The following is a 21,379-nucleotide window of genomic DNA, read 5'->3' on the forward strand; positions in this document are numbered from 1 at the left end:
TTTGTTTTCTTTTGTTATACTGTATTATTGACTGTATGTTTTGTTTATTCCATGTGTAACTCTGTGTTGTTGTATGTGTCGAATTGCTATGCTTTATCTTGGCCAGGTCGCAGTTGTAAATGAGAACTTGTTCTCAACTGGCCTACCTGGTTAAATAAAGGTGAAATAAAATAAAAAATTAAAAAACAAGGAAAATAGTTTGCAAACATTAGATAATGTTAGCTAATAAATGACATGTGTTTTGTCTGTTTGGGGTCTAAACTGCTGCTACAAATGATAATGTAGAAAATAGTCAAAAATAAAATAAAGCCCTTGAATGAGTAGGTGTGTCCAAACATTTGACTGGTACTGTAAATGTCTGTTTGGGGTCTACAAATAAATAACGTTGGTCATGTAGGGTTTCTATTCATGTAGTAAGAATAGCAAAGTTATTTGAAGTTGGAATGTTGACGCTAGAAAGCCACGGTGACCAATACAACAACGAAGCTTCACCATTACATTCCGGAACGTTCATTCAAGTCATCCAACTGCAAATGGTTACTAAGTGACATGTTCACCGCAAACAGAACCCTTGTTGTACACACCTTGGGTTGCCAGGTAACTATAAAATGACATGAAATCTAGCAATCATGTCACGCTATATGCCATTGGGTTTTATAGAATCATGATAGTTTCCTTCAGCCACGCTCTCCCACTGGAGATGAACATGGAATCTGGAATGTGGGTTGAACATGAACGTGGCCATGGTTTAAGGACCACGTTCAGTTGAATGATTGCTTAATGGAATACATTTAGCAGTGTCATTACTGCGACACATTACAGCACCACAGCAACAGCTCATTCTGACCCAGAAGGAGGAGATCTCCCATGGGAGGTACATGATTATTAGATGCATTTTCTCCACCATGAAAATACCCACATATCGTCAAAGGAGAAAGAGGTTATTACCGTATCATCAAGGGAGAAAGAGGGTTATAACCTATCATGAAGGGAGAAAGAGGGTTATAAACTATCATGAAGGGAGAAAGAGGGTTATAAACTATCATGATGGGACAAAGAGGGTTATAACCACATCATGAAGGAAGAAAGAGGGTTATAAACTATCATGAAGGGAGAAAGAGGGTTATAACCACATCATGAATTGAGAAAGAGGGTTATAACCACATCATGAAGGGAGAAAGAAGGTTATAAACTATCATGAAGGGAGAAAGAAGGTTATAAACTATCATGAAGGGAGAAAGAGGGTTATAAACTATCATGATGGGACAAAGAGGGTTATAACCACATCATGAAGGAAGAAAGAGGGTTATAACCACATCATGAAGGGAGAAAGAGGGTTATAACCACATCATGAATTGAGAAAGAGGGTTATAACCACATCATGAAGGGAGAAAGAAGGTTATAGCCATATCATGAAGGGAGAAATAGGGTTATAGCCACATCATGAAGGGAGAAAGTGGGTTATAACCACATCATGAAGGGAGAAAGAGGGTTATAACCACATCATGAAGGGAGAAAGAGGGTTATAAACTGTCATGAAAGGAGAAAGAGTGTTATAAACTATCATGATGGGACAAAGAGGGTTATAACCACATCATGAAGGAAGAAAGAGGGTTATAAACTATCATGAAGGGAGAAAGAGGGTTATAACCACATCATGAATTGAGAAAGAGGGTTATAACCACATCATGAAGGGAGAAAGAGGGTTATAAACTATCATGAAGGGAGAAGAGGGGTTATAACCACATCATGAAGGGAGAAAGAGGGTTATAACGACATCTTGAAGGGAGAAAGAGGGTTATAAACTATCATGAAGGGAGAAAGAGGGTTATAACCACATCTTGAAGGGAGAAAGAGGGTTATAACCACATCTTGAATGGAGAAAGAGGGTTATAACCACATCATGAAGGGAGAAGAGGGGTTATAACCACATCATGAAGGGAGAAATAGGGTATAACCACATCTTCAAGGGAGAAAGAGTGTTATAAACTATCATGATGGGACAAAGAGGGTTATAACCACATCATGAAGGAAGAAAGAGGGTTATAAACTATCATGAAGGGAGAAAGAGGGTTATAACCACATCATGAATTGAGAAAGAGGGTTATAACCACATCATGAAGGGAGAAAGAGGGTTATAAACTATCATGAAGGGAGAAAGGGGGTTATAACCACATCATGAACGGAGAAAGAGGGTTATAACCACATCATGAAGAGAGAAAGAGGGTTATAACCACATCTTGAAGGGAGAAAGAGGGTTATAAACTATCATGAAGGGACAAAGAGGGTTATAACCACATCATGAAGGGAGAAAGAGGGTTATAAACTATCATGAAGGGAGAAAGAGGGTTATAACCACATCATGAAGGGAGAAGAGGGGTTATAACCACATCATGAAGGGAGAAAGAGGGTTATAACGACATCTTGAAGGGAGAAAGAGGGTTATAAACTATCATGAAGGGAGAAAGAGGGTTATAACCACATCTTGAAGGGAGAAAGAGGGTTATAACCACATCTTGAATGGAGAAAGAGGGTTATAACCACATCATGAAGGGAGAAGAGGGGTTATAACCACATCATGAAGGGAGAAATAGGGTATAACCACATCTTCAAGGGAGAAAGAGGGTTATAAACTATCATGAAGGGAGAAAGAGGGTTATAACCACATCATGAAGGGAGAAAGAGGGTTATAAACTATCATGAAGGGAGAAAGAGGGTTATAACCACATCATGAAGGGAGAAAGAGGGTTATAAACTATCATGAAGGGAGAAAGGGGGTTATAACCACATCATGAATGGAGAAAGAGGGTTATAACCACATCATGAAGAGAGAAAGAGGGTTATAACCACATCTTGAAGGGAGAAAGAGGGTTATAACCACATCATGAAGGGAGAAAGAGGGTTATAAACTATCATGAAGGGATAAAGAGGGTTATAAACTATCATGAAGGGAGAAAGAGGGTTATAACCACATCATGAAGGGAGAAAGAGGGTTATAAACTATCATGAAGGGAGAAAGAGGGTTATAAACTATCATGAAGGGAGAAAGAGGGTTATAACCACATCATGAAGGGAGAAAGAGGGTTATAAACTATCATGAAGGGAGAAAGAGGTTTATAACCACATCATGAAGGGAGAAAGAGGGTTATAACCACATCATGAAGGGAGAAAGAGGGTTATAAACTATCATGAAGGGAGAAAGGGGGTTATAACCACATCATGAACAGAGAAAGAGGGTTATAACCACATCATGAAGAGAGAAAGAGGGTTATAACCACATCTTGAAGGGAGAAAGAGGGTTATAACCACATCATGAAGGGAGAAAGAGGGTTATAAACTATCATGAAGGGAGAAAGAGGGTTATAAACTATCATGAAGGGAGAAAGAGGGTTATAACCACATCATGAAGGGAGAAAGAGGGTTATAAACTATCATGAAGGGAGAAAGATGGTTATAAACTATCATGAAGGGAGAAAGAGGGTTATAACCACATCATGAAGGGAGAAAGAGGGTTATAAACTATCATGAAGGGAGAAAGAGGTTTATAATCACATCATGAAGGGAGAAAGAGGGTTATAAACTATCATGAAGGGAGAATGGGGGTTATAACCACATCATGAAGGGAGAAAGAGGGTTATAGCCACATCATGAAGGGAGACAGAGGGTTATAAACTATCAGGAAGGGAGAAAGAGGGTTATAACCATGTCTTTTTACAGAACATACTGAAAGAGTTCAGACCTCTTAACTTTTTCAACATTTTGTTACATTACAGCCTTATTCTAAAATGCACTCAATTGTTTTTTCCCCTCAAACATCTACACTCTACACAAAAATTGCGTAAAATTTGAACAAAATAAAACACTGAAATAACAAATTTACCTAAGTATTCAGACCATTTACTCAGTACTTTGTTGAAGCACCTTTAGCAGCGATAACAGTGTAGAGTCTTCTTGGGTATGACGCTACAAGCTTGGCACACCTGTACTTGGGGAATTTCTCCCGTTCTTCTCTACAGATCCTCTCAAGCTCAGTCAGGTCGGATGGGCAGCAGAGATGTTCAATTGGGTTCATGTCCGGGCTCTGGCTGGGCCACTCATGGACATTCAGAGACTTGTCCTGAAGCCACTCCTTAGTCGGCTTGGCTGTTTGCGTAGGGTCATTGTTCTGTTGGAAGGTGAACCTTTGTCCCAGGTCCTCAGCATTCTGGAGCAGTTTTCATCAAGGTTCTTTGTTCCGTTAATCTTTCCCTCGATACTGACTAGTCTCCTAGTCCCCTGCCGCTGAAAAACATCTCCACAGCATGATGATGCCACTACCATGCTTCACCGTAGGGATGGTGCCAGGTTTCCTCTGGACATGATGCTTGGCATTCAGGCAAAAGAGTTCAATTTTGGTTTCATCAGACCAGCATCTTGTTTCTCATGGTCTGAGAGTCCTTTAGGTGCCTTTAGGTAAACTCCAAATGGGCTGTCATGTACCTTTTACTGAGGAGTGGCTTCTGTCTGGCCACTCTACCACAAAGCACTGATTGGTGAAGTGCTGCAGAGATGGTTGTCCTTCTGGAAGGTTCTCCCAACTCCACAGAGGAACTCTGGAGCCATCAGGTTCTTGGTCACCTCCCTGACCAAGGCCCTTCTCCCGCGATTGCTCAGTTTTGCCAGGCGGCCAACTCTAGGAGAAGTCTTGGTGGTTCCAAACTTGTTCCATTTGAGAATGATTGAGGTCACTGTGTTCTTGGGGACCTTCAATGATGCAGACATATTTTGGTACCCTTCCCCAGATCTGTGCCTCGACACAATCCTGTCTCGGAGCTCTACGGACAATTCCTTTGACCTCTTGGCTTGATTTTTGCTCTGACCATGCATGCACTGTCAACTGTGGAACCTTATATAGACTTGTGTGTGCCCTTCCAAATCATGTCCAATCAATTGAACTTACCACAGGTGGACTCCAATCAAGTTGTAGATAAAATCTCAGGGATGATCACTGGAAACAGTTTGCACCTGAGCTCATTTTCGATTCTCATAGCAAAGGATCTGAATATTTATGTAATTTAGTTTTTTTCAGTTTTTAGTTTTAATAAATGTGCAAAACTTTCTAATAACGTTCTATAAACCTGGATTCACTTTATCATTATGGGGTATTGTGTGTAGGTTGATGAGGAATTTGTTTTACTTAATCCATTTGTGAATAAGGCTGTTACAACAAAATGTGGAAAAAGGCAAGGTGTCTGAATACTTTTCAAAAGCACTGTGGATAGCGACCCTGAACAATTTCTGCAGCAGCGAAAGTGCTTCTTGTTGTTCATATTAAATCTACAGACTGTAAGTGATGTCAATCATTATGTTTTATATATTATTTAGTGAAGCTGAATGGAGAGGCACAATTCATCCGTGTACCTCTCAGAGTTGTACCCACACCCTTGTTGATATAAAATGAAAGACAAGACGAGTGTCAAGGTTGGAATAAATTGGGATCTAGATGCAGAACAGCACAATGAGCTCTGGTGTTTTTAATCAATTATTTATCCAATATTTTAATTATCCGAAAGCTGAGAATGATCAAAGCCACGGTTCGAGCCCCACTGCCTTCGCTCGCTAAGACACTCTTCCACCGCTTTGATGTGGGTAAGCATCACATGCACTTATCTCCATCTCTGTGCCGGGCATGGCTGTGGGTGCTTGGAAACCAGTGGTCTGGAGAGGCTTATAGATGGAGAGGAGAGGGTCAGCGACCCAGCACTACAGAGATGGATCACACATTATTCTCTCCTGTAAACTGTGATATACAATAAACATAGGCTAGAAACTAAGGTTACTTTAAGGTCATCTTTTGAAGAACTTTCTCTGTTCAACTGTGTTGCGTTATCACACATTTAATTGGTTGGTGAGGTCTGTATCGCAAAGCTATTTACATCGTGAAATGTTGAATAGAACATAGTACCAAAGGAATGTCCCATAACTGTTTGATCAATACGTTCGGTTAACAATGTAAATAAAGCACCTCTTCAAACAACGTTGACGAGTACAGAATTTCAGCTCCTAACTTTGTCTTCGTGTTTGACGCATTAAATAAATAAATACATTTTTAATCAGGTTTGATAATATTAACGCTAACTAAGAGGACCAACTACAGCCCACTAATACTCTGAGGGGATCCAGTTAAACTGATCTAGCTACCTAATGTTAGACTAGAATGAGGTAATCAGACTAGCTTTAGATGTCCTATAACCTCTTTGGGGACGCAAATGTCTCAACTGGCCATTTGCCAGGGAAAATGCAGAGCACCAGATTCAAATAAAATACTATAAAATTCAAACTTTCATTAAATCACACATGTAAGATACTCAAATAAAGCTACACTTGCTGTGAATCCAGCCAACATGTCAGATTTTTTTTAAATGCTTTTCGGCAAAAACATAAGAAGCTATTATCTGATGATAGCACTAGCAGTAAACAAAGAGTAGCATATTTCAACCCTGCAGGCGCTACACAAAACGCTGAAATAAAATATAAAACATGCCTTACCTTTGACGAGCTTCTTTTGTTGGCACTCCAATATGTCCCATAAACATCACAATTGGTCCTTTTGTTCGATTAATTCCGTCCATATATATCCAAATGTCCATTTATAAAGCGTGTTTGATCCAGAAAAAACAGCTTACAAAAAAACGCAACGTCACTACAAAATATTTCAAAAGTTGCCTATAAACTTTGCCAAAATATTTCAAACTACTTTTGTAATACAACCTTAGGTATTTTTAAACGTTAATAATCGATCAAATTGTAGACGGGTCTTTCTGTGTTCAATGCAGGAATGAAAACAAACCAGCGATACTTTTCACGTCTTGCGAAACTCTCAACAGTGTTAGCCAGTTCCTAGTTGGCCTACTTCTTCATTGCACAAAGGAATAACCTCAACCAAATTCCAAAGACTGGTGACATCCAGTGGAAACGGTAGGAACTGAAAACAGGTTCCTAAGAAATAACCCTTACCAATGACAAATCAGGGAACAGAGAGAGGAAGAAAATCTGAACAGTTAGTCCTCGGGGTTTTGCCTGCTACATAAGTTCTGTTATACTCACAGACATGATTCAAATAAACAGGCAGTTCAGATCAGTCAAACGTCTGATCTACAACACATTTATTCCGACATAATACTAACACAGTTCCTTTCATGGTTTGACCAGTTATTTGCTAATTAATTTGGGTTGATTACTCTTTTCTTACTCTGCCTGGGGAAGGATTGTCACTTGGCAGCGTTCACCCTCATTAACAACTTAATAATTTACGGGGCAATCATCTTAAAAAGACATTTTGAACTTCTATCCCATTTACCGCTATACCCTAAAGGATAACACTATTTATACCCATCCTCCAACGCATCCAATCTGCTAACCTCAGAAAAGTGTGACTGAGTCGCAAATGGTCCCCTATTCCTTATATAGTGCACACTGCCTTATGGGTCCTGGTCCAATGTAGTGCAATATATTTAGGGAATAGGGTGTTGTTTGGGATGCTAGCAGTCTTCCGACGGCTTATTGACATTTTCCATTACTGGGCTGCACACACATATGGTCCTCTGGCTAGCCAGACCACAGGCTCAGTCGCATTTATGAATGTTAACAGGTTGCTCTATGTTTCACTGCGGTGAGACAAGAACACAGTTGAACTTGACCCAAGCATTCTCATCGTTCTCCTGCAAATTCGTTTTTTTTTGCATAGGCTATAGGAAATGAACAGGTTGGCATGAAGTTTTCACCAGTATCATCTAAACTGTAATAGACAGTGCTGGCTTGTTAGCTTGTTGCTACATTACGCCACTTATTTGTAACCTAACAAGACACATGCTGCTATGTCAGGGATATTGTGTTTGTAGCGTGCACTAGGTTCTGTTACTGTTGTATCACATTCACAACACATATAAAACACAGATTGTACACACTCACAGCTCCACTGTCCTTCAGTGAACAAAGTGTGATCTCTTGATTTGTTGACACATTACTGCATTTTCTGTATAAATATACTCACTTCATAGTTCCTGTTCATCATTTCACATTAGTGGGGGGGGTTTCTTGATGTGTTGATAACGTACTTTTTGTTCATCATTTCACCTCAGTCAGCAACCCTCTCAGCTTGTCTTTCTCTTTCAATGTTTCCCCTTCAACCTCAGACCTCAGTCAGTAACCCTCTCAGCTTGTCGACATCGTCAATGTTTCCCTTCAGTCTCAGATCTTCCTCAGTCAGTAACCGTCTCAGCTTGTCTTTCTCTTTCAATGTTTCCCATTCAACCTCAGTCCTCAGTCAGTAACCGTCTCAGCTTGTCTTTCTCTTTCAATGTTTCCCCTTCAACCTCAGACCTCAGTCAGTAACTGTCTCAGCTTGTCTTTCTCTTTCAATGTTTCCTATTCAACCTCAGACCTCAGTCAGTAACCCTCTCAGCTTGTCGACATCATCAATGTTTCCCCTTCAACCTCAGACCTCAGTCAGTAACCGTCTCAGCTTGTCTTTCTCTTTCAATGTTTCCCTTCACCCTCAGATCTTCCTCAGTCAGTAACCGTCTCAGCTTGTCAACATCATCAATGTTTCCCTTCACCCTCAGATCTTCCTCAGTCACGTGGTCACATTATTATAAACAGCACAAAGAAAACATCATTTTGTGATAAAAAAAAATTAAATACTGTTATCTCTCTCTCTCTCTCTCTCTAAACTATTATCTGGTCCCCTGGGACAAGAGACTATATCCTGCAGTCTCGTGGGCCTCTTTGTTCCCAATTTAGAAGCTTGACACTGTTTATTGTTCATTTTTGATGCTTCGTTTGATATTCTGTGTTCTTTCACCGCTGACATGCCAACACATCTTTATCAGTGTCAGTTATAACGGTCTTGTCGTGTGATGTCAGGTTCTGCATTGAGCCTACGTTACATTTTCTTACCAGGGTGTATTTTCTAACTGAGCAGTAAAACAATTTGACTTATAGCAGCATTCGTTCTCTCCCTGAGAAATCAATACAGATCTGAAGTCTCCGTTCTATCTGAAACAGAAAGCCATCTTTGAGCGTATAGATGAACTTTGACCTGCTTATATCATAAACATTTATCGGAGCGTTTAACAACAGCAACCAGGCGAAATAATATTTCGCATCAATTGTGAAGATGACATTCCATATGAACCATCTTTAAGGCTTGACTCTTTAATTACAGATAAAATCAATACTGTGGTTGACTGCAGTGCAATCATGGACAGTATACAATAACGTCTTTTTCTTTCCTTCTTCTTTCCACCATGTGTTATTACAGGAGGGTTGTCTTCTCAGCAAGATAACGTCTGCAAACGTAAGTCTAACACAACCGCATGACATTTTTCTCAACAAATTTCCCCACAATGCATTTTCTCAGCCATTTGATTGATTTATTTTCACACAAAAAAAGGCAAACAACTCCGGACTTGGAACCATTTCGTGTGTACATGTTGTAGTTCCATGTCATGTTCTGTGTCTATGAACCTTACCTGTCAGTTTAACTTTGAAACTGAGAACAAGACAGCTGATGAAAATTCTAACGATGCATTAAACAAACAGGTTAATTGTAAGGGCAGAGTTGTTATTTTGATTATCTAGTCATTAGTCAGGTCAATTAAATACAAGTAGCTTCAAGCAAAATGCATTCCTTTGTTTTTAGCAGATGTCACTTTGTGAGTTGTTTGTAAAGGTGTTAGATTCGTCTTGTCTTTGCATGCATGGGTAATACTTTAATTGTCATGAAAGGACACTCTTCTTCACTAGAATGTTGTTTCCTTCACGGGTTGCTTTGTACCACGTCAAAGCCCTGAAGGTGCAGAATGCATCCAATTCAGTTCTTGAAATTGAAGAAATGTGTTCTGTGTTTGGATTGCTGATGTTATGGTTTATAATTTAAAGTTTTTCTGTAAGACTCAGCGATGTAGAAACAACGTTCTTTTCAAATTCTCTCAGTTTCTTTATGTTTGATGGCACAGCTCTACCTGACTTGTTCCTACGGCAACAAAAGACACAGCACCCTTTTTCGCTCTTACGGCAGCCAGACCACATAACAGCAAATGGAATTATACTGCAACACATGACCTTCATGTCTTCTGTTACCTTTCATCTATTTTTCACTTTCGTTTTCTTACAATAAATCTATTTTTCTCATATATTGTATATTGCAACACTTAACCCAGGCCTTGGAGTTCAGTTGACTGAATTCTGTTCTGTATGTAAAGCCTTGAGCTTGTCACTATGTGACCGACAGCATTGCACCCAGTCCTCATGCAAGACCCATCACAATACTGTGTTAACCCTTTGAACTAAAGTCTTGCCTTCAGCTTGGGGAGCTAATTATCCAAGTCTCATCTCTTGACTGGTTCACTGACCCTCCTCCATTACATAGTTGTCGTGGCCAGAACGCTAATGATGAAGTAATTACAGTCCCGGCAAGAACAATTGATATTCATGTGCGACATATAAAGTGATGAATTACGTAATATTTAACAAGGACAACGGTTTAGACAGGTTTCATCTCACCTGTACATTGCAGGGTTTCAGAGTGCAAAATATACATGTTTTACAACTGAGCAGGCTTGCACTATGATCTGGAATGTGGACAGATTGTTGTTGGTGAATAGTGTCCTGGTTTAATTTGCCATGTTTCAGATTCTACTTCCTGTTTAACTGTACTAGATCAAGACATAGCTCCACTATATATATATATATATATATATATATATATATATATATATATATATATATATATATATATATATTAGTCCTGTCTGAAAGTATTCATAACCTTTGCCTTTTTCCACATTTTATGGAGTTACAGCCTGAAATTAAAATTGATTCAATTTCGATTTTATGTCACTGGCCTACACACAATACCAATTAATGTCAAAAGTGGAATTATTCTTTTAGAAAAATTGTTACAAATTAATTAAAAATGAAAAGCTTAAATGTCTTGATTCAATAAGTATTCAACCCCTTAGTTATGTCAAGCCTAAATACATTCAGGAGTAAAAAATGTGCTTAACAAGTCACATAATAAGTTGCATGGAGTCACTCTGTGTCACGCCCTGACCTTAGATATCTCTGTTTTCTTTATATTTTGGTTAGGTCAGGGTGTGACTAGGGTGGGTACGATAGTTTTTTTTTTATTGTCTGGGGTTTTTGAATGTCTAGGGTTGTTGTAGGTCTAGGGGTTTTTGTATTTCTATGTTGGCCTTATATGGTTCTCAATCAGAGACAGCTGTTTATCGTTGTCTCTGATTGGGGATCATATTTAGGTAGCCATTTCCCTTTGGTGTTTGTGGGATCTTGTCTATGTGTAGTTGCATATATATATCTATCTATCTAAATACATATATATCTATTTATGTATTTATATCTATCTACTGTATATCTCATTATATAGATATATATATATATATATTTTTTTTACATCTATATCTATCTATATATACATATACACTGCTCAAAAAAATAAAGGGAACACTAAAATAACATACCCTAGATCTGAATGAATGAAATATTCTTATTAAATACTTTTTTCTTTACATAGTTGAATGTGCTGACAACAAAATCACACAAAAATGATCAATGGAAATCAAATTTATCAACCCATGGAGGCCTGGATTTGGAGTCACACTCAAAATTAAAGTGGAAAACCACACTACAGGCTGATCCAACTTTGATGTAATGTCCTTAAAACAAGTCCAAATGAGGCTCGGTAGTGTGTGTGGCCTCCACGTGCCTGTATGACCTCCCTACAACGCCTGGGCATGCTCCTGATGAGGTGGCGGATGGTCTCCTAAGGGATCTCCTCCCAGACCTGGACTAAACCATCCACCAACTCCTGGACAGTCTGTGGTGCAACGCGGCGTTGGTGGATGGAGCGAGACATGATGTCCCAGATGTGCTCAATTGGATTCAGGTCTGGGGAACGGGAGGGCCAGTCCATAGCATCAATGCCTTCTTCTTGCAGGAACTGCTGACACACTCCAGCCACATGAGGTCTAGCATTGTCTTGCATTAGGAGGAATCCAGGGCCAACCACACCAGCATATGGTCTCACAAGGGGTCTGAGGATCTTATCTCGGTACCTAATGGCAGTCAGGCTACCTCTGGCGAGCACATGGAGGGCTGTGCGGCCCCCCAAAGAAATGCCACCCCACACCATGACTGACCCACCGCCAAACCGGTCATGCTGGAGGATGTTGCAGGCAGCAGAACGTTCTCCACGGCGTCTCCAGACTGCTCATCTGTCACATGTGCTCAGTGTGAACCTGCTTTCATCTGTGAAGAGCACAGGAATTTGCCAATCTTGGTGTTCTCTGGCAAATGCCAAACGTCCTGCACGGTATTGGGCTGTAAGCACAACCCCCACCTGTGGACGTCGGGCCCTCATACCACCCTCATGGAGTCTGTTTCTGACCGTTTGAGCAGACACATGCACATTTGTGGTCTGCTGGAGGTCATTTTGCAGGGCTCTGGCAGTGCTCCTCCTTGCACAAAGGCGGAGGTAGCGGTCCTGCTGCTGGGTTGTTGACCTCCTACGGCCTCCTCCACGTCTCCTGATATACTGGCCTGTCTCCTGGTAGTGCCTCCATGCTCTGGACACTACGGTGACAGACACAGCAAACCTTCTTGCCACATCTCGCATTGATGTGCCATCCTGGATGAGCTGCACTACCTGAGCCAGTTGTGTGGGTTGTAGACTCCGTATCATGCTACCACTAGAGTGAAAGCACCGCCAGCATTCAAAAGTGACCAAAACATCAGCCAGGAAGCATAGGAGCTGAGAAGTGGTCTGTGGTCCCCACCTGCAGAACCACTCCTTTATTGGGGGTGTCTTGCTAAATGCCTATAATTTCCACCTGTTGTCTATTCCATTTGCACAACAGCATGTGAAATGTATTGTCAATCAGTGTTGCTTCCTAAGTGGACAGTTTGATTTCACAGAAGTGTGATTGACTTGGAGTTACATTGTGTTGTTTAAGTGTTCCCTTTATTTTTTTGAGCAGTGTATATATATATATATATATATATATATATATATATATATATACAGTATATCACAAAAGTGAGTACACCCCTCACATTTTTGTAAGCATTTGAGTTTATCTTTTCATGTGACAACACTGAAGAAATTACACTTTGCTACAATATAAAGTAGTGAGTGTACAGCTTGTATAACAGTGTAAATTTTCTGTCCCCTCAAAATAACTCAAACACACAGCCATTAAAGTCCAAACCTCTGGCAACAAAAGTGAGTACACCCCTAAGTGAAAATGTCCAAATTGGGCCCAAAGTGTCAATATTTAGTTTGGCCACCATCATTTTCCAGCACTGCCTTAACCCTCTTGGGCATGGAGTTCACCAGAGCTTCACAGGTTGTAGCAGGAGTCCTCTTCCACTCCTCCATGACGACATCACAGAGCTGGTGGATGTTAGAGACCTTGCACTCCTGAGGTTGGGTGATTGTGGAGGCCAGGTCATTTGATGTAGCACCCCATCACTCTCCTTCTTGGTCAAATAGCTCTTACACAGCCTGGAGGTGTGTTTTGGTGTGTTTTGGGTCATTGTCCTGTTAAAAAAACTAATGATTTTCCCACTAAGCGCAAACCAGATGTAATGGCGTATCCGTGCAGAATACTGTGGTTGAAATGCTGGTTAAGTGTGCCTTGAATTCAAAGTAAATCACAGACAGTGTCATCAGCTAAGCACCCCCACACCATCACACCTCCTCCTCCATGCTTCATGGTGGGGACCACACATGCGGATATCATCCGTTCCCCTACTCTGCATCTCACAAAAGACAGATTTCCACCAGTCTAATGTCCATTGCTCGTGTTTCATCGCCTAAGCAAGTCTCTTCTTCTTATTGGTGTCCTTTAGTAGTGGTTTCTTTGCAACAATTTGACCATGAAGGCCTGATTCATGCACGTCTCCTCTGAACAGTTGATGTTGAGATGTGTAAGTTACTTGAACTCTGTGAAGCATTTATTTGGGCTGAAATCTGAGGTGCAGTTATCTCTAATGAACTTATCCTTTCCTGTGGCGGTCCTCTTGAGAGCCAGTTTCATTATTATGCTTTATTGTTCTTTGTGACTGCACTTGAAGAAACGTTCAAAGTTCTTGACATTTTCCGGAGTGACTGACCTAAAAGTAATGATGGACTGTCATTTCTCTTTGCTTATCTGAGCTGTTCTTCCTATCTGGTAGAAGACTTGGTCTTTTACCAGATAGGGCTACCTTCTGTATACCAACCCTACCTTGTCACAACACAACTGATTGACTCAAACGCGTTAAGACGTAAAGAAATTCCACAAATTAACTTTTAACAAGGCACACCTGTTAATTGAAATGCATCCATGCATTCCATTGAAATGCATTCCAGGTGACTACCTCATGAAGCTGGTTGAGAAAATGCCAAGAATGTGCAAAGCTGTCATCAAGGCAAAGGGTGGCTACTTTGAAGAATCTCAAATATACAGTATATTTAGATTTTTGTTAACACTTTTTTTGCTTACTAAATCAAATCAAATCAAATATATTTATATAGCACTTCGTACATCAGCTGATATCTCAAAGTGCTGTACAGAAACCCAGCCTAAAACCCCAAACAGCAAGCAATGCAGGTGTTCAAGCATGTTGGCTAGGAAAAACTCCCTAGAAAGGCCAAAACCTAGGAAGAAACCTAGAGGGTAACCAGGCTATGAGGGGTGGCCAGTCCTCTTCTGGCTGTGCCAGGTGGAGATTGTAACAGAACATGGCCAAGATGTTCAAATGTTCATAAATGACCAGCTTGGTAAAATAATAGGTCTGGGACAGGTAGCACGTCCGGTGAACAGGTCAGGATTCCATAGCCGCAGGCAGAGCAGTTGAAACTGGAGCAGCAGCACGGCCAGGTGGACTCGGGACAGCAAGGAGTCATCATGCCAGGTAGTCCTGAATCATGGTCCTAGGGCTCAGATCCTCCGAGAGAGAGAAAGAAAGAGAGAATTAGAGAGAGCATACTTAAATTCAAACAGGACACAGGATAAGACAGGAGAAGTACTCCAGATATAATAAACTGACCCTAGCCCCCGACACATAAACTACTGCAGCATAAATACTGGAGGCTGAGACAGGAGGGGTCAGGAGACACTGTGGCCCTATCCGATGATACCCCCGGACAGGGCCAAACAGGAAGGATATAACCCCACCCACTTTGCCAAAGCACAGCCCCCACACCACTAGAGGGACATCTTCAACCACCAACTTACCATCCTGAGACAATAGCCCGCAAAGTTCTCAGACAGCAAGATCACATCAGTGACTCAACCCACTCAAGTGACGCACCCCTCCTAGGGACTGCATGAAAGAGCACCAGTAAGCCAGTGACTCAGCCCCTGTAATAGGGTTAGAGGCAGAGAATCCCAGTGGAAAGAGGGGAACCGGCCAGGTAGAGACAGCAAGGGCGGTTCGTTGCTCCAGAGCCTTTCCGTTCACCTTCACACTCCTGGGCCAGACTACACTCAATCATATGACCCACTGAAAAGATGAGTCTTCAGTAAAGACTTAAATGTTGTGCGTCTCTCACATGGGTAAGGCAGACCATTCCATAAAAACTGAGCTCTATAGGAGAAAGCCCTGCCTCCAGCTGTTTGCTTAGAAATTCTAGGGACAATTAGGAGGCCTGCGTCTTGTGACCGTAGCGTACGTGTAGGTATGTACGGCAGGACCAAATCAGAGAGATAGGTAGGAGCAATCCCCTGTAATGCTTTGTAGGTTAGCAGTAAAACATTGAAATCAGCCCTTGCCTTGACAGGAAACCAGTGTAGAGAGGCTAGCACTGGAGTAATATGTTCACATTTTTTGGTTCTAGTCAGGATTCTAGCAGCCGTATTTAGCACTAACTGAAGTTTATTTCTTGCTTTATCCGGGTAGTCGGAAATTAGAGCATTGCAGTAGTCTAACCTAGAAGTAACAAAAGCAAACACATTTTTCTGCATCATTTTTGGACCGAAAGTTTCAGATTTTTCAATGTTACGTAGATGGAAAAAAGCTGTCCTTGAAACAGTCTTGATATGTTCGTCAAAAGAGAGATCAGGGTCCAGAGTAACGCCGAGGTCCTTCACAGTTTTATTTGAGACGACTGTACAACCACTAAGATTAATTGTCAGATTCAACAGAAGATCTCTTTGTTTCTTGGGACCTAGAACAAGCATCTCTGTTTTGTCCGAGTTTAAAAGTAGAATGTTTGCAGCCATCCACTTCCTTATGTCTGAAACACAGGCTTCTAGCGAGGGCAATTTTGGGGCTTCACCATGTTTCATTGAAATGTACAGCTGTGTGTCATCCGCATAGCAGTGAAAGTTAACATTATGTTTTTGAATGATATCCCCAAGAGGTCAAATATATAGTGAAAACAATAGTGGTCCTAAAACGGAACCTTTGAGGAACACCAAAATGTACAGTTGATTTGTGAGTGGACAAGCCATTCACAGAGACAAACTGATATCTTTCCGACAGATAAGATCTAAACCAGGCCAGAACTTGTCCGTGTAGACCAATTTAGGTTTCCAATCTCTCCAAAAGAATGTGGTGATCAATGGTATCAAAAGCAGCATTAAGGTCTAGGAGCACAAAGACAGATGCAGAGCCTCGGTCTGATGCCATTAAAAGGTAATTTACCACCTTCACAAGTGCAGTCTCAGTGCTATGATTGGGTCTAAAACCAGACTGAAGCATTTCGTATACATTGTTTGTCTTCAAGAGCAGTGAGTTGCTGCGCAACAGCCTTTTCTAAAAAATTTGAGAGGATTGGAAGATTTGATATAGGCCGATAGTTTTTTATTTATTTTCTGGGTCAAGGTTTTGGCTTTTTCAAGAGGCTTTATTACTGCCACTTTTAGTGAGTTTGGTACACATCTGATGGATAGAGAGCCGTGTATTGTGTTCAACATTGGAGGGCCAAGCACAGGAAGTAGCTCTTTCAGTAGTTTAGTTGGAATATGGTCCTGTATGCAGCTTGAAGGTTTAAAGGCCATGATTATTTTCATCATTGTGTCAAGAGATATAGTACTAAAACACTTGAGTGTCTCTCTTGATCCTAGGTCCTGGCAGCGTTGTGCAGACTCAGGACAAATGAGCTTTGAATGAATACACAGATTTAAAGAGGAGTCCGTAATTTGCTTTCTAATAATCATGATCTTTTCCTCAAAGAAGTTCATGAATTCATTACTGCTGAAGTGAAAGCCATCCTCACTTGGGGAATGCTGCTTTTTAGTTAGCTTTGCAACAGTATCAAAAATTAATTTCGGATTGTTCTTGTTTTCCTCAATTAAGTTGGAAAAATAGGATGATCGAGCAGCAGTAAGGGCTCTTCGATACTGCACGGTACTGTCTTTCCAAGTTAGTCCGAAGACTTGGTGCAGTTTGGTGTGGCGCCATTTCCGTTCCAATTTTCTGTAAGCTTGCTTCAGAGCTCGGGTATTTTCTGTGTACCAGGGAGCTAGTTTCTTATGAGAAATGTTTTTAGTTTTTAGGGGTGCAACTGCATCTAGGGTATTGCGCAAGGTTAAATTGAGTTCCTCAGTTAGGTGGTTAACTAATTTTTGTCCTCTGACGTCCTTGGGTAGGCAGAGGGAGTCTGGAAGGGCATCAAGGAATCTTTGTGTTGTCTGTGAATTTATAGCATGACTTTTGATGTTCCTTGGTTGGGGTCTAAGCAGATTATTTGTTGCAATTGCAAACATAATAAAATGGTGGTCCGATAAATCAAATCAAATCAAATCAAATTTTATTTGTCACTTACACATGGTTAGCAGATGTTAATGCGAGTGTAGCGAAATGCTTGTGCTTCTAGTTCCGACAATGCAGTATAACGAACAAGTAATCTAACTAACAATTCCAAAAAACTACTGTCTTATACACAGTGTAAGGGGATAAAGAATATGTACATAAGGATATATGAATGAGTGATGGTACAGAGCAGCATAGGCAAGATACAGTAGATGATATCGAGTACAGTATATACATATGAGATGAGTATGTAAACCAAGTGGCATAGTTAAAGTGGCTAGTGATACATGTATTACATAAGGATGCAGTCGATGATATAGAGTACAGTATATACGTATGCATATGAGATGAATAATGTAGGGTAAGTAACATTATGTAAGGTAGCATTGTTTAAAGTGGCTAGTGATATATTTACATCATTTCCCATGGTCCGATAGTCCAGGATTATGAGGAAAAACATTAAGATCCACAACATTTATTCCATGGGACAAAACTAGGTCCAGAGTATGACTGTGACAGTGAGTAGGTCCAGAGACATGTTGGACAAAACCCACTGAGTCGATGATGGCTCCGAAAGCCTTTTGGAGTGGGTACTACATGATTCCGTATGTGTTATTTCATCGTTTTGATGTCTTCACTATTATTATACAATATCGAAAATAGTACAAATAAAGAGAAACCCTTGAATGAGTAGGTGTGTCCAAACTTTTGACTGGTACTGTATCTGTTTTCACAGACAGCTAGGCGATGAAAAATCACAATTTTCCTCAAACAGATTTGTCCAGGTCTAGGTGATGCATCCAGGATGATCACAGCAAATCTGCTCTGATCCACTCGTAAGTGAGGCCAGTTTATCATTCAAAGGGATAAGGGGATTGGAAGGCAGGCCGATATTAATCATGCAACAAGGTCTCCCCCTCTCTCTCTCTCTCTCTCTCTCTCTCTCTCTCTCTCTCTCCCCCTCTCTCTCTCTCTCTCCCTCTCTCTCTCTCTCTCTCTCTCTCTCTCTCTCTCTCCTCTCTCTCTCTCTCTCTCTCTCTCTCTCTCTCTCTCTCTCTCTCTCTCTCTCTCTCTCTCTCTCTCTCTTCTATATTTATGATATTTTGGATGTAGAAGTGTATAGGAGGGAGAAGGTAGCTAGGTAACTCATTGAGCTGTATCTTCTCCCTGGATGAAGTGATGTATAGTATATCCTCCCCTCCGCATGAAAAGAAGGGATTCCTAATCCCTCGCCCCGCCGTGGAGCCAGGTCCATCTGCACATTGTCTGGTTTGCTACCAAGAGAGTGGCTTTAGTTTGGATAGGGCTGGCTTGTTATAGAACCTGGCTTCTTTCTTCTGTTTAAAAAAAAAATTACAAATTATCTCTCTCTATGCACATAGTTTTCAAGGCACTGTTTTATCTGGCAGACTCTGTTTGGTCTTTATATCTCTTACACCAGCTTGTGTTTGTTTTATGGATTTCTGGCACGTTCTTTAGAGTGAGAAGTAAAGCTTTAACAATACGTACACCATGACTGCTGTTGTCGTGTCAATCTTTTCTCTCAACACAACAAAGAAATGACCAACCATTAAAAATAAGCACTCTGTTATAAGAAGAAATATGTGCTTATTTTAAGCCTCTGTGCAGATTGAAAACCAGATTGATTTATCTTTTTACACCTTTGCAGAAATTCCATTTGTATAAACATCTGACAGAGATATGAAAACTCCACGCTATGATTATGTCCTAATTATCATGGACAGCTGTTTGTTTGAATCAATTCTGGCTGTCATTGTCTGAGCAGAAAGACTCAAATAAATTAGAAACATGTGGAGAGGAAGTGAGCAGCTGCATTCCAAACGACACCCTATTCCCTAAGTGCCTTGGTCAGGAGCAGTGCACTATGTAGGGAATAGGTTGCCATTTGGGATGCAGAGGCTTCTCATGGAGCTGCCAAAGCTCTGTAAATATGATCCTGTACTTTCCGTTCATGAAGACTTGACATTGATGTAGTGGAGTAGCCGACAGCTTGACATTGCTGTGGTGGAGTAGCCAACAGCTTGACATTGCTGTGGTGGAGTAGTCAACAGCTTGACATTGATGTAGTGGAGTAGCCAACAGCTTGACATTGCTGTGGTGGAGTAGCCAACAGCTTGACATTGATGTAGTGGAGTAGCCGACAGCTTGACATTGCTGTAGTGGAGTAGCCAACAGCTTGACATTGCTGTGGTGGAGTACAGCACTTTGAGACACAGCTGATTGACATTGATGTAGTGGAGTAGCCAACAGCTTGACATTGCTGTAGTGGAGTAGCCAACAGCTTGACATTGCTGTGGTGGAGTAGCCGACAGCTTGACATTGCTGTGGTGGAGTAGTCAACAGCTTGACATTGCTGTGGTGGAGTAGTCAACAGCTTGACATTGATGTAGTGGAGTAGCCAACAGCTTGACATTGCTGTGGTGGAGTAGCCAACAGCTTGACATTGCTGTGGTGCTTCTACACCTGCATTGCTTGCTGTTTGCGGTTTTGGGTCTGGGTTTCTGTACAGCACTTTGAGACATCAGCTGATGTAAGAAGGGCTTTATAAATACATTTTATTTTATTTTATTTGAGTAGTCAACAGCTTGATATTGCTGTGGTGGAGTGACATTGCCAACAGCTTGATATTGACAGTTGCTTGATATTGTGGTGGAGTAGTCAACAGCTTGACATTGATGTAGTGGAGTAGTCAACAGCTTGACATTGCTGTAGTGGAGTAGCCAACAGCTTGACATTGATGTAGTGGAGTAGTCAACAGCTTGACATTGATGTAGTGGAGTAGTCAACAGCTTGACATTGATGTAGTGGAGTAGTCAACAGCTTGACATTGATGTAGTGGAGTAGTCAACAGCTTGACATTGATGTAGTGGAGTAGTCAACAGCTTGGCATTGATGTAGTGGAGTAGTCAACAGCTTGGCATTGATGTAGTGGAGTAGTCAACAGCTTGACATTGATGTAGTGGAGTAGTCAACAGCTTGGCATTGATGTAGTGGAGTAGCCAACAGCTTGGCATTGATGTAGTGCGGTAGTCAACAGATTGACATTGCTGTAGTGGAGTAGCCAACAGCTTGGCATTGATGTAGTGGAGTAGTCAACAGATTGACATTGCTGTAGTGGAGTAGCCAACAGCTTGGCATTGATGTAGTGCGGTAGTCAACAGCTTGACATTGCTGTGGTGGAGTAGCCAACAGCTTGACATTGATGTAGTGGAGTAGCCAACAGCTTGACATTGATGTAGTGGAGTAGTCAACAGCTTGACATTGATGTAGTGCGGTAGTCAACAGATTGACATTGATGTAGTGGAGTAGCCAACAGCTTGACTAAATGTGAGAAAAGCAGGATGTTCCAAGGCTGATATCATTTAATTACTTTCATTGTGGAATAAACTGGGCGGCCATGTTATCTTTGATGGAAGGACTAGCTAAACAGTCCCTTCTCTTATTGATCCTATCAAACCTGTACCTAACCTTAAGGCCAATTGAATAGTTTTGGCTTCAGTTTTTGGAAGAAAAGGTAATCGACTGACAGGCTTGACAACTAATTTACTTGAGACAA

At 41.0% G+C, this 21,379-nt stretch overlaps 1 protein-coding gene across 1 annotated transcript in view; it reads left to right on the plus strand.

Annotated features, from left to right (window-relative positions):
- The window catches only part of pcdh11 (protocadherin 11), a 287,556-nt gene that overhangs the window by 171,507 nt on the left and 94,670 nt on the right, over window positions 1-21,379 (plus strand). Inside the window, exon 5 of the mRNA XM_042303479.1 lies at window positions 9,302-9,337. Within this exon, the coding sequence (XP_042159413.1) occupies window positions 9,302-9,337 (36 nt within the window). The remainder of the gene's footprint in view (window positions 1-9,301; window positions 9,338-21,379) is intronic.

Source organism: Oncorhynchus tshawytscha, linkage group LG21 (assembly GCF_018296145.1).
Source record: "Oncorhynchus tshawytscha isolate Ot180627B linkage group LG21, Otsh_v2.0, whole genome shotgun sequence".
Lineage (NCBI taxonomy): Eukaryota > Metazoa > Chordata > Actinopteri > Salmoniformes > Salmonidae > Oncorhynchus > Oncorhynchus tshawytscha.